The sequence below is a fragment of the Mugil cephalus genome, chromosome 17, assembly GCF_022458985.1.
Source record: "Mugil cephalus isolate CIBA_MC_2020 chromosome 17, CIBA_Mcephalus_1.1, whole genome shotgun sequence".
NCBI lineage: Eukaryota > Metazoa > Chordata > Actinopteri > Mugiliformes > Mugilidae > Mugil > Mugil cephalus.
In genome coordinates, this window is record NC_061786.1 from 20334402 (window position 1) to 20348561 (window position 14160).

General features: G+C 38.5%; 1 protein-coding gene across 1 annotated transcript; it reads left to right on the forward strand.

The window, feature by feature from the left end:
• The first annotated feature begins 1495 nt into the window (after positions 1 to 1495).
• slc39a8 (solute carrier family 39 member 8) lies at positions 1496 to 12640 on the forward strand. Its single transcript, XM_047611252.1, has 8 exons — positions 1496 to 2167; positions 2551 to 2713; positions 6160 to 6329; positions 6417 to 6539; positions 8589 to 8759; positions 9969 to 10176; positions 11196 to 11380; positions 12242 to 12640. Exons 1-8 carry the CDS (start codon positions 1943 to 1945, stop codon positions 12386 to 12388), a joined length of 1392 nt encoding a protein of 463 aa, XP_047467208.1. The 5' UTR covers positions 1496 to 1942; the 3' UTR covers positions 12389 to 12640.
• The last annotated feature ends 1520 nt before the right edge of the window (positions 12641 to 14160 follow it).

Consider the following 14160-nt stretch of genomic DNA (forward strand, 5'->3'; position numbering starts at 1 on the left):
AAATATGTTCAAAACACTTGTTTTGCACTAATTTGATTTAGAAATATATTCCTCCCATTTTGCAAACGGTGGACACTTTATCATACTTTATCATATTTCTACTGAAGAGGTTTTTAAAACGGGAGGATCCTTGGGGAAGCTCTGAAGTGCGTCCATTAATGTAACATTAACCCTCTATACATTATCTCTTAATTATAAGAAAACCATCTCATAAGCCAGACCGGGGAAGATAATATTCACTAATTCTGTTTAGCTGTGATTATTAACTGTGATTAGCTAATTCGGCGTATTTAATATTCAAATGCAAGTTTAAATTAAATGGAATATGCTTATTTTGAGCCCAATTGCACTCAGTGTATGCGTGTACAAAACTTGCCTTTGAATCGTCAGGTTTTTAAAATTTCCTCAGCAGCAGTGTCAGTGAGAGACGGTAAGCACAACATTCAATAGTTTATAGTAAAACCAAACGGATAATCTCTGTTTTGGCATTTTTAATTTTCCAAAATGTAAACAAATACAGGCTAAAATGTGTTCTCACTGCACGTGTGTACAAAACAATAGTCATTTTTTAAAGGTTTCTTCAGTTGTAGCATAATTACGTGATAATGACACTACAACCACTAGTATTTAAGTGTCAAAAATGTAAAGAAATATATGGTAAACATGGTGTAATCACTGTATGTATTTAGGCCTACTAGAATAGGCTTCAGAACTTGCCTGAGAATCGTCAGGTTTTCAAAATTCTTCTGTATTAAAGAAGTTTAGTGACAGATGACAGTACAACCACCAGCTCATATCAAAGATAAATAGTCAATAGCTAATTCGGCATATTTAAGTGTCCAAAATGTAAAGATATATAAGGTAAACATGGTGTAATCACGGTATGTATGCAGACCTACTGGACAGGGTTCAGAACTTCCCTGAGAATCGTCAGGTTTTTACTTATTCTTCTATATTAAAGAAGTTTAGCGAGATCTGTCACTACACTGAGCTATTCTTGGCAAAAAGCAGCCAGTTAGTAGCTAATTCGGCACATTTAATATTGTAAAAATCTGAACGAATATGAAGATGCATTTTTTTCACAACCTGTAACGAACTGTATCCATGGCAACTGCATACTTCCGGTTAAAAGTTACGTACCTGCAGAAAAAATAAACTTTTAACTCCACAAAAAATAAACACTGATATTAGTATTTAATCTAACAATTATCAACCATGTTTAATCAACATACTGTTCCTAGTGTAGTGTAATTAATAACCATTTTGTTATTATTATTTTTGCACTGATCCCTACCTGCCACTAGGGGGAGACAGGAAACTTTAAAAACAATAACACATGTTTATGCTTTTTTTTTAAATTATTTATTTATTTATTTTTTTACTTCCAGCTGTTTCATAGTCGATCAAACACTAGACACAGCTATAACCCGTGCAGTAACACACACTGCACATCCTGCGTGTTTTTTTTTTCCAGCTAACACTGTCACCTCACACAAATACACACTCTGTTTTTCCTAAAGTGTGTGTGTATGTGTGTGTGTGTGTGAGTTGTGAGTACGTTGCATACCAACAGAGAAAGTCAGTCACCAAAGAATGCATTGAAACACTGAATGCACGCGGCCGGTCACCTCCATTTTTTTTTTTTTTTTTTTTTTTGTGCATGGATGATCTTTGATCCTGATCTACCTCGTGTAGTCCTGATTGATCAGCTCCGCGGCTAACGACACACACTGGTACCACTAAACAGTTAAACAAGGACTGTAAAAAAAAAAAAAAGCTGCAAACCTTAAACGATAAAAGGCTTCGACTCTGCAGGACATGGATCTGACCCTGAGCTGCGCACAAACTCCTCGGACATAGTGAGTTTCAACTGAAAATGCTCTCAGGACAATAACCAAAGTCATTCACCAGAGGAACCTGTTCACTTTTTTTTTAAGCAGAGATGTTCACCCTAAGATGTTTCATTACGTGCGCTTTGGCTTTTATTACGACATCCCAGGCTGTAAATTTGACCGAGCAGGATGGGTTGGAGTTTTTGGAGAATATTTTACGTTATTATGGTGAAAATGAAACCATTACAACTGGGAATCTGGAAGATTTGCTGCTGCTAATCTCAGCCAGAAGATCCGATTTAATAACCAAGACAAATCCACTGGGAAACAAAGAGGTACGTATATAAACTATTTACTATTTTATAGTTTTGCAAGCATTTCTTATATTGTGCATAATTTAGATGTTTTCTTGTTACTTTTCCCTTTCCTACTTATTTCATCTTTATATTTGTTTATTTTTTAAACTTTGCCATTATTAAAAGTAATATACTTTTTACTATAAAGTAATAGCCAATAATACTGTTCCGTTATCTACATGCTTGTATATGAATAATTTGACTAACCAAGTTATGAATAATGCATTTTTTTGGACAGGAAAATGCAATATAATTTGCTTCAGGCAAGGTGCAGGGATAAAAAAATACTGGGATATTAAATAATAATAATAAAAAAAAGTATATATAAGCAATAAACAGATGTTTTTCTGTCTCCACCTCAGTGTCCCTCCGCACAGAAGATCTTGTCCCACTTCGGGTTCAGCCATGTGCATGAACTGACTGTGGGACATCTGGGGAGGATCTGCCCCGCTGTGTTGACCCAGGTGCTGCTGCCCTCCTGCCCCTACACCGCCCCCGAGCCTCAGCCGACTCACAACTACTCTGGTGAGTTGCTTCATCCCAAAAAAAAAACAAAAAAAAAACTGGTTTATTTGTCAAGACCCCCACAACTCAAATAAGTGATGGTTCAAGGGGGTTTATTGCCTTTAATTTGGTCTGGCAGCGCTTTCATCCGCTGCAGAGCAGACAGGGTGTTTTTTTAAAGGCTTCTTGCTCGTAGACTCTATAAAACAAGATTACATGACACCGTTTTACATAAAAACTCACCAGACAGTTGATTGGTGCTATATAGTTTAGTAAGATTAGGTAGCTACTGCTTATTATTTATGCACTGTTTAATTCTCACTTTATCTGTATTTTGTGTTTCCTGTCACCATCTGCCCATTTCCTCCAGTATAAATTATGTTAAGGTTCTCATTTGTGCTCTAATTACATCTAAATCTGTATAGTATGTTCATATATATCTCGTTCACACGTCTGTACATATGGTTTTCATCTGTAAATATTGTCCATATGCTATAAAACCAACCTACAACATACCTTACCTACTTATTTATCTACACACTATTTATGCTGCTTATTGCAGCTCTGCTTTGATGCTAAACTGTATTTCATTGCTCTGTACCTGCACATGTGTACTAACAGTGAAGTTACATCTAATCTAATCTAATCTGATCTAATTAATCACACACTAGATGCATCTAAAATAACTGTCCTGCACTAACTTAATGACATGTCATAATGTTGAGTTCATGCTGAAATTGCATCAGGAAGGTGTTGATTCAACTGTGTGATCATTTAGGGAGGATGTAGTTTGTGGGGCTGTTAAACTGGACTGAACTAAAAGTTACTCATGTGACGTAGCTCACTGACTGTAGCAAGGTCGTCAAAATAATAGGAACATGTGTTTGAATCAACACCGCTCTCTGTTATTTTAATGCTGTGTAGTAAAACTGTCAGTGAAGCTGAGATTTGCATTAATATTTATGAGTGTACCTAAAGAACTGGCACATGAGTGGAGACGCTCTGTCCTTCACTGTGTCTCTTATCATATATCTGTCTAGTGCAATGTCATTAGTTTCTCTCAGTTTATTTTATTATTTATTTATTATTACTTGACAAGAGAAAATCTGCTGCAAGAACTACAGCATGAGAACAATAAATTACTAAATTAACTTTAAGTTTCCTTAGAAATCTGGTTCTTTTCAGATGTTTCACAGTCACATGACAATATAAAAACAGTCTGTGCTTTATTTAATCAATTGCCTATCTTCGTTATCTCGCCGTGATGCATCAACACACCTTTAAATTCAAATGTGAGGGGATGTGTGACTCTGTGACTGTGAGAAATGTGGGTGCAGTGAGTGAGTGCTCATGATAACAGAGCCTTAAGGTGCACGCAGCCATAACGCAGCGCAAAGATAACATCACTTCACCCTGAACTCTCTGCTCTCCGACCTAATATCAGTCAGTAAAGTATGTCACGTTGACAAATATTTAGATATTACTTCCAGAACGGGTTACTCCCCTTTTTTTTTTCATTTAAATCAGCTGGTGTAGATTAGATATATACATAATAATAACAAACAAACTACTACATCGCCCACAATAACCACACAGATGAATAAACACCTCCCTTATCTACAGATAATTAACATTTAAATTTTCATTAATGGACTGTTTATGTGAGGCGTACCTAATAAAATGTCACTGTAGACTGCTGCTTTTTTTTATGTCTTAAATTCGGTTCAACCGCTGCAACTTATTATTATTATCTTCATGATTTATTATTAGTTTCTTAATCATTTTGTGCCTCAGAGGAGCAGTGATGCAGTAGTTGTCTCCCTTCCTGTACCTTCTTTGCATCTAGACGTGCACCTGAAGGAGTTTTCTTCAGTTCTAAAACACTGGTGGTGAGTTTGGGTTTAAACAGAAACATCTGAGGATGTTGCTCATCAGAAACTTGAATGACTAGTGACTGTTAATGTGTGAATATAGTGTCTCATTCCCCAGTGAAAAGTACTCAGAGATACGTTATTAACTAGCAAAAACAGATAAATCAGCCGTCTTTTATCCATCTGACAGTTCAGATTAATTCATTTTCCCCCACAAATTCAAATCTCTTTAAATGTACATTAACATGAATCCAACATATTTTACCAAAGGTATAAATGGAGACGTTATCTTTCAGTCAGCTGTCTCAACAGAGCACCTTCCCACTAGCCGAGACCTGTCAATCAAAGCCTCCTGTACGCGGTAGGCCACGCCCCTATCACTGCTCAGCCAATCACGAGGCAGCATATCACACATCGACTCTGTCAGGTTCCCTGTAACTGGCCGAGAGCTTATTCAGTCCCCAGGTGAAATCCAGAAGCACCACTAGCAGAAGAGAAGCTAACAGTGCAGCTAGCTCCCATTGTGTGTTCTTTATCGTGTAATTTAATATTGCATTTAAAATTAAATGAAAAAGATGTATATTTGGACCTTAATCTCTCTGGGTCCTAAAGTATTTACTACAAGTAGATGCTTTGTGCATAAAGCAATAAGGCAATAAAAGAAACACACATATGGAAAGGATCAAACTGGAAAAGAAAGCAACGCAACTAATTAGTTAATTGTTTGAGTGGCAGTAAATCCGTCTGCTGCTGCTGCTGCTGCTGCTGCTTCAGCTTTGTCTTTGGTTGCTTTCGCTGATCAGCTCATTTTTACTTTATAATCGTCCATAAATCAGCCTGACTGACCCAAGCGTTAATTCATGACCTCGTCATTAGCTCCTGTTTTTCCGCTGCCTCAGTCACACGGAGTGATTACTAATTAATCCTCCCTACTATTATCTTTATGATTACTCACTTAACGGGAAATTTGATCTCAGGAAGCAATTACGAACATGTATCACCACTTACTGTGCAGAAAAAATGCCCGGTGCTCCCATCACATACGGTGGAGCGGTCACTGGGTTAAAGTTCACTCGCTTCATGCTCGGCTCAGACTCGATGTTTTGAAACCGGACTTTGATTATTTTAGGTATTTCCTGAGTCATCCCCGTTTGTCTCTCAGATATAACGTCAGGGCTGTTGACACAGTTACAGCCGACTGTGACTGTTGTTCACCCTCCATGCTGTTTCCTCCCCCAACACGTCTCCTCTTATGCAAATAAATATCCTGTCTGTCTGCTCTAAAAGAAATATATCCGCTCTAGATGGTGTTGTGAGGCTGGAGATCTGTTTTTGATGTTTAATATTTAATGTTATGTGCTCTTTAACTTCTGTTTTCTTTTTAATCTGAATGTGCAGCTGCTTGATTCCTGCAGGAACATACGTTTAGTTTCTCCATTCAGTAAATATTACAAATATAATTCAAATATATAGCAAATATTACCATAATATACCAGCACCTCACGGGACTTTATTTAAATTTGTTTGTGAATTTGCAGTAAAAACACGAGGAGAAACTTAATGTTAAACGTTAAACCTGATTTTTTTTTCTGACAGTGTGGGGTTACGGCTTTCTGGCCGTCACCATCATCAACCTGGCGTCTCTGCTCGGCCTCCTGCTGATCCCCTTCACCAAGAAGCCGTATTTCCCCAAAGTGCTGACCTACTTCATCGGCCTGGCCATCGGGACGCTCTTCTCCAACGCCGTCCTGCAGCTCATACCGGAGGTGCGGGTTAAACGGAGACAGAAAGTCTGTATTATCTGGGAAATTCACATTCGCCCGCGTCACTAACGTGTGTTTGTTGATCTGTAGGCGCTGGGTTTTGATCCTAAGTCGGATAATTATGTGGCCAACGCAGTTGGAATATTTGGAGGGTTTTACCTCCTGTTCCTTGTGGAGAAGATCCTAAAAATGGCTCTTCATATGGACCATGAGGTGAGATAACTCAGGTGTATCATTAACACATTTATAACATTTCTGTTAATCCTCAAAGATGTGGATCAGGGACTCTAGTGGTATGAAACGATGGGTTAATAATAATATGGAGGTAAAAACGTGTCTTGTCTGACATTGTACAGTTGCTACAGAGTCACTTCCAGAGTTTATTTTGAACGGATGTACCAGGTCATGATGCAGAACCAGCTTGGAGTGACATCTATTTACTTATTTTTGAAGTAAATTGGCGAAGTGTCTGAAGATAATACATTAACATCATTAATCAAATTCCTTTAAACCAAATAAATTGTTTTATTTACGACTTTTAGCCGACGAGAAACACTATTTTCTGATTGACTGGTTCAGTCGGAGCAGGCTTCATCCATACATTACTAATCTCTTTTATACAGTTTATGTTTTATCAAGTTTTATCAATTCTCAGGATGAGAAACGTCATGTGTGGCCTGTTAACTTTAGAACCCTGTGCAGAACCAGTGACGTTCCTAACAGTTGTCCTGTGTATTTAATGCTAGTTCGCACATGTATTCATGCTAACATGCTAAACTAGAATGGCATTAAACCTGCTTAGTAAGCATAAACTAGCATAGCAGGTTAGCATCACGGTCTTTAGCATCGTACTTATGCTACACGTGTATTTAGAGAAATAATAACATGATGTTTTCGTATCGTCGCGCTCAGTTCCGTCAGGAGGATTAGTTTTATGGTCACACTCTGACACTCTTTTTTTATTGTCCGATACTCTTACGTGGAAGGAAAAATTCCCTATGAACCTATAGCGACAGCAAATGATGGGGACTATTGAAAGCACCACATTCAAGACGCTTACAGACAGACAATAGGTTAGGGAACGACTGAATTAATAAATTAATTATGCAAATCAAAATATTACTGGACTGTTTAGGTCTTGTTTTTTTTTAAATGAGGTAAATACAAACCCATTAAATCTTTCTGCACGTGACCCCTGTCCATCCGTGTCAGAATATAAGAAATTAAAACCTGTAGCTCATTGAGGTCTGTTCATTGGTAATAATCAGAATCAGAATTACTTTATTAATTGAGCAGCTCCTACTCAAAGTGTGAACCAGTGTTCAGAACAAAGAGCAATATGTAGAATAAGTACGTAATTAGAATCAGAATACATGCATCAATGTCACGCATGAATTACATGCATCAATTATTGCACAATTTCAGTATAAATTACTGCACAGAACGAATTCATCCACACATCCACATATTCTGCCATTGTAGCTGTTAACTGACTAAATAACAAATAAATCTCGACAATAATTAACAAATGAAACAACTATTTTTATGTGAGTACATTGTGCTTAATTAAAACACGTGTCAGCTTCCGGGTCAAGTATTGATGTTGATCCTGTTGATGTTTACGGGCCACGTGCTGTCGTTTCCTCAATAATTACCGGCGTCTTTATTTACCTTTATTACTGGAGATAACAGTGCACGTGGAGTCATGGGGGGAGTTTTGTGCAGGTCTCCAAAAAACGTAACATCAACGCGGAGATAAATAAATAATAACGTCCAACAGCACTGACGTCGTTAGGCTTATTTCATCCAATCCACTCATTGATACTAATTTAACTGGAATAATTCAGTAATATCATTCAGGGCTTGAAAATCACAACTGTTTTAGTCACATTTGTAATGTGAAAATATTTGAGAGCAAACATTTATTGTGTTGTGAGTGAAAGTCACACCTGGATGTTGATCGGTTATAAATAGTTACTGCTGGAACTTGTTGTTGCATCATGTTTGATAAGAGACTGAAATAATAATAATAATAAAAATTCCATGCTCACGTGCTACGTTTGGATACATCCTGTTCTGTAAAACCTAGTGACGCCCCTGTTCAACAAACCATCACTGAGCCACAAATAACGTTGCTGTTTATTTTCATACAGAGCACTTTCCATCATATTTTCAATGCAAGGTGTGTGCTTTGTTTGGGAAAAGCTTGAACATAATGGACGTAAAATGCATCTCACATCCTCTCGTCTCTGCTGTTTCCAGCACGGCCACAGCCACTTCAGCCCCGCAGAGCTTCCGCCAGAAAACCCTCTCCCCAACGGGGACGTCCTGGAGAAAAACGACTCCATAGTTCTGACCAACATCACCACCATCTCCGCCGACAAGAGCGGCGCCGACCCGGAACTCCTGCACTGCAACGTGAGCCTTTCTCAGGTATCGCTTCACGCCGCGTACACATCCGCATCAGCGCGAATGTGTACGTGCTGAATTAATCTCTGCAGGTAGCCATGTCTACTCACACTAATCACTGTAAATCACAGAGCAATCAACCCTCAGTGCCGTTTTATCTAATGAGTAGCTCAGCTTTGAGATAAACTCATAAAAACAGTGAGTCTTCACTCAGTTCTAATCTGCGGCGACCTGGCGTTTGATAGAGATTTGCTGTCCGACGCATTCTTCAATCACATGTGACAGGAATTCACCACGGACTCTAAATAGTAAAATTTCCCTGAGGCTGTTATCGGTGAGGCGTTCGGGGCCGTGGTTAATATTTAAATATCTCGTGTCGCACGGAGGAACCTGGATCAAGCTGCTGAAACAAACACACGATGAAGCAGTGGAACCAAAGCCGTGGGCCTCAGATCCTTCCCCTCTTTTGTAAATGCTGGAATTGTCCGACTTGAACACAAAGGCTCCTTGTCCCGTCTTGGGCCTCGTAAAAAAAAAAAAAAAATGGAACGTCTTGTCACTGCAGAGTGTCTCCTACCGAAGCCTAAAGGCTCTGTTTGGGTCCGCATGTTCTCCGGTTTCCTTTTAACAACACATGTGCCATTATATCTGTAATTGAAGAGTTGTGTTGCATCCACTTAGAGGAAATCTTTCCTGTTGTTGATGCTGTATCGGTTACCAGAGATTGACACACTTTGTTGATTAAAGCCTGGAGTAGTTAATTTTTTCGCTCGACCTTTGCAGGGATTTCTCTTGGTTTTTCTGCAGATCTTTGAAATGTTTTATCAGATATTGGATTAATAATCATTGCAGCTCCCAGGTAAATTCAGCTGCACAGTCAAAGTTTCAGTTCTGCCGTGTGCCGTCAGCCTCGATGCAGCCACGTTGATAAAGCCACAGTTTCTTAACCAGAGAGCGTTGACAGGTCCTGTTTGAAGTCCAGCCTCAGAGCTGCATTTAAAATGGAAATCTGATCTTTGAACAGAGCAGTGTCTGTTTTCTTTTTTTAAAAAAAGCTCCTTTACCCTCTCCACTGATGTTCACATTAAACATACTAATATTAACACAGAAAATACAAAAATAAAGTGTTCAAGCTCGTTTTGTTTCCTGGATAATTAGAGTTTTGGTTTTTAAACGCAGACGTACGCAGACACTGAGTCCGTGTGTCTTTGTTTTGTCCCGTCCCTCTTCCAGGACGCCCAGGTGTCCGGCGTGATGTGCCACTGGCTGCGCGGGAAACAAATCAAAAGCATCAAGACGGTGGCGTGGATGATCACGCTGAGCGACGCGCTGCACAACTTCATCGACGGTCTGGCCATCGGCGCCTCGTTCACGGTGTCGATACTGACGGGGTTCAGCACGTCCACCGCCATCGTGTGTGAGGAGTTTCCTCACGAGCTGGGTGAGCGACGGGGGGTCGTTGTTTGACCTTTTTCAGTTCCGTGCATTTTTATTTCACACCCGTGTCTGTTCGCTAAAGAACACAGATTTTCATTTATCAACATCTAAGCATGAGCCAAGAAAAACCACCAAAAATATATTTTCTCTCACAAAGAGTTTGTCTTTAAAATAAAAATCCCTGTGTTTAAGTTTAAGAAACCAACAAAGCATTAAAGGATAATGATAATAAATAGTGTGAGAGTAATGTGTTACAAAAGTAATGCAATTACTGTAATGCATTAGTCTTTGATTTAAAAAAAAATTATTGAAACATTTTACTTGGTACAATGGATTTTAAACAAAAAATTAAGTAACTTAATGAAGTTGTGTGTTTTTATACAAATTCGAGATTAGCAGAGGAGAAAAAAAAATGTGAGTTAACTTCCTGTTAGTGCTAGAGAACAGCTGATTGGGGAGAAGAAGAGTCGGACTCTACATTCACCAGAATATGCTCATTATTTTCAGTTTGACAGAGAAAAGGAGACGAAGAACATTATAGTTAAGTTCACTTAATTAAATGAAACATGTAGAAATATTGATTTATACGTGAATACACTTAAATTTACAGGATCTCTATCACAATATGTATTCAGCCATTAGCCATAACTGCTCCATTATACTGTACTGTTGTTAGCGTTAGCTTAGCTTAGTCATTATGTCTTATTCTATCACCTTCTACTGGATGTGGAAATGAGCTACACTGGATGAAATAAGATCTACTGGGAACACAAATCCATGTTTTTTTGTTTTGGTGAAAGTAACTTAAAAGTAATGTAATTCCTTACAATTCAAAGACAGTAATATTATAAGGTAACTAATCGCTGAGATGATCTTTTGCAGTTTTAACTGGAAACAACAGAAAATTTTTAGTAACTTTTAGTAACTATCGAATCAACAAATCTCAAAAAGTTCTTTGCAAGAAATCTCAAAAAGTATCAAAATACTGTTATAATGTTGTGTTGTGTTTTCCTCTCTGTGCAGGAGACTTTGTCATCCTGCTCAACTCCGGTATGAGCATCCCTCAGGCCATTTTCTTCAACCTGCTGTCGGCCGTGTCGTGCTACGTCGGCCTCGTCTTTGGCATCCTGCTCGGGAGCAACTTCGCCCCCAACGCCATCTTCGCCATCGCAGGGGGAATGTTTCTGTACATCGCGCTGGCGGACATGGTGAGTCGACCGCGATGCCTGCAAACGTCTTATAAAGCTTTCCCTGCCGTGTTTTTGGGATGTTCACCTCTAAAACACAATATCTGAGGCTGGACGGTTGCAACAAACTAGAGAAAGAGTTTATTTTATTGGACTTCTACCCAGTCGTGTCTTTATTCACAACTTCAACTGTCTTTCAGTTTGTCGCCTCATTTTTACAAACCACAATAGTAATGTTTTGACTTAATATCTTCTTCCATCAGAGACAGGAAGTGATGACTTAAGACTCTATTGTTCCTGTTTAGGACACAGATAAGATGGACACTTCTCCTTCAGGACTCCAGAGTAAAGCTCAAAGAAATAAAACACTTTAGTCTAGAGAGACTCCACATCAATCTTTATACTGTTTTGCAAATTTGCAATTTGTCAGCTATTTGACAACACAATCACTGCAACAGGTGACTCTGCATGTGACTGTTCTGCTGCCCTCTGGTGGTCAAAACCAACAAGTGCAGCTTTAAAATTAGGTCAAACATGTATTTAAAAGCAGTATTGCAAAAAAATATACTGAAAGATAAACTGTATAAGAGGAAGAGACATGTGTTTATTATCCGTGCATCGTAATAGACTTATAGACGTGCAAAAAAAATCAGTTATATCATGTTTATTTTTTGTCTGTAAGATAAGGTCACTTTCCTGGAATTTGCTGATACTGAGAAAAATATTTGTTTCTGATAAGACTTGAATTGTTTTACTCCTGTGAAGCAAATCGTCCATTTTTCTCCACTGAGAGAGTTTTACTGCCCGGTAAACAATATCCACACGAACCTCCACTTCACGTTCATGTGATATTAATTCCCTTCGTGTTGTATCTCATTTCAGTTTCCAGAGATGGACAACATAGCACGGGGAGAACATCGAACGTCCACCAAGATCGTCTTCTTCCTCATCCAGAACGCGGGGCTGCTCACCGGCTTCGCCATCATACTACTGATCACCATGTTCGCCGGACAGATCAACCTGGGCTAGAGGAGACGAGGAGGAGAAACGACAAAGAGTCATGAGCTGCTTTCACTTCCGCTCACGGGGCGAAGTGAACGTTTTGTACAAACAGAACCAAATGTTTAAAGGAAAGAAGGGGGCATTTATACCTTGTGGACGATCCGTTTAGTGAAATGTTCACTCCATAAAGAAAAAAGGGAAAATCTGATACAATCACCATGTATGAAATCTGAGTCGCTTTTATTTCAAGGAGACAATAAATTATTTTTTTAGTCTTCATCTGCTGTCTTTGGTGCTGTAGTGTCGACTGACAGACGCTGCGTTCAGACTCTTTAGCTCGGCAGCGTTTCACCTCTCTGACCTCTTTCAGGTTGTGTTTCTGGAGTTTCATATTCAGCGTGTACATACAGGATGTAAAGATTTAGACAGAACCAGCAGGAAAGAGTGACCTTTCCACTGTTCGTATCTATGTCAAAATATAGAGGAAATAACAAGAACCACAGCTTGTCAAATATCCTTTTCTACTTTTTACCATTTTTATTTTGTTTTTTTGTTTTTTCAGGGAGTATTTGCACAAAAGTCAGCACCATAAACTCTAAAAAAAACACAATTATTCTAAATGCTAATTGTGTCCTGTGATTATATGTCTCAAATACTATTGGAAATGACTTGTGCAAACCATTTTTTTTGTAAAAACCTAATATTGTAAGTACAATTTATTTTTTTTGTAAACAAACGTAAAAGTAAATTGAGGTAAACTATAAATCGTTGTTTAATTTCTGTTAAAGTTAGATGTTATTTTATTTTTTATTACGACTAAATATGACACCTACTTGTACAAATCTCACTTAATAGGATAATAAATTATTACTGCTGCTGTACAGTTTGCCTGGTTTCACTGAGTTAATAACAAAATGTTAAATGTATAACCGGTGTCCGTTGTCAGATCTTAAATGTTGTGGTGTATCAGTGTGAAAATACAACACGTATTACAAGCAAAACATTGGTCAAGCTGGAGACTGTACTTTATGGAGTAGTAGAAGAAGAAAAAATACATGAATGGTTATCTTGCAGCTGGCAACTGATGCAATGAGCAGCTTCTCCTTCAAAACAACCATGTCAAAACACACAAAATCGTGAAAATATGTTGAGAAGTGTCAAATCACTGGGATGCACCAAGCAAAGAAAACATCTCTGGAGCAGAAATTACTACAATTGTGTTTTAATAAGGTCCAGGTTCAGCAACATTATGCCCAAAGAATGAGGTCAGCTGACTGCATGAATACACTGAATGACCAGGTTTTTCTCAACCTAGTGGTAAAGGGCATATTCAAAGATGACAATACCAGGAGGGCTCAAATAGTGAAAGAGCTGGAGAAGGCTTTGAGCAGTAGTCAGACTCTCACATCATCAATGGGGAAAAATGAATGCACCACTCGATGGAAATAACTCTACATTTAAAAAAAAAAAAAAAAAAAAAAAGGTGGTGGTGACATTTTATTGACTTCACTTTTGCAATCTACATGCGTCATTTCCAAAGAAGTGTCATAAACACACATTTTCAGTACTGTATTCTTGCGAAATTACAGTAAGTGGATGTTTTCATACTTTTTCTTTCCCCAGCCTGTCTGAATCATGGGCTCTCTGATTGGGTGTGCCTGGATTCCCTTAATCAGGAAGTGAAAACAGGCTGCGTTCCCGGCGCATCGTACAACTCTGCATTGTTTACAGTCGCCGAAATACAAAAACGTTTTTTTTATTATGATCCGTCGGATATTCGACTTCTAAATTATATTTTC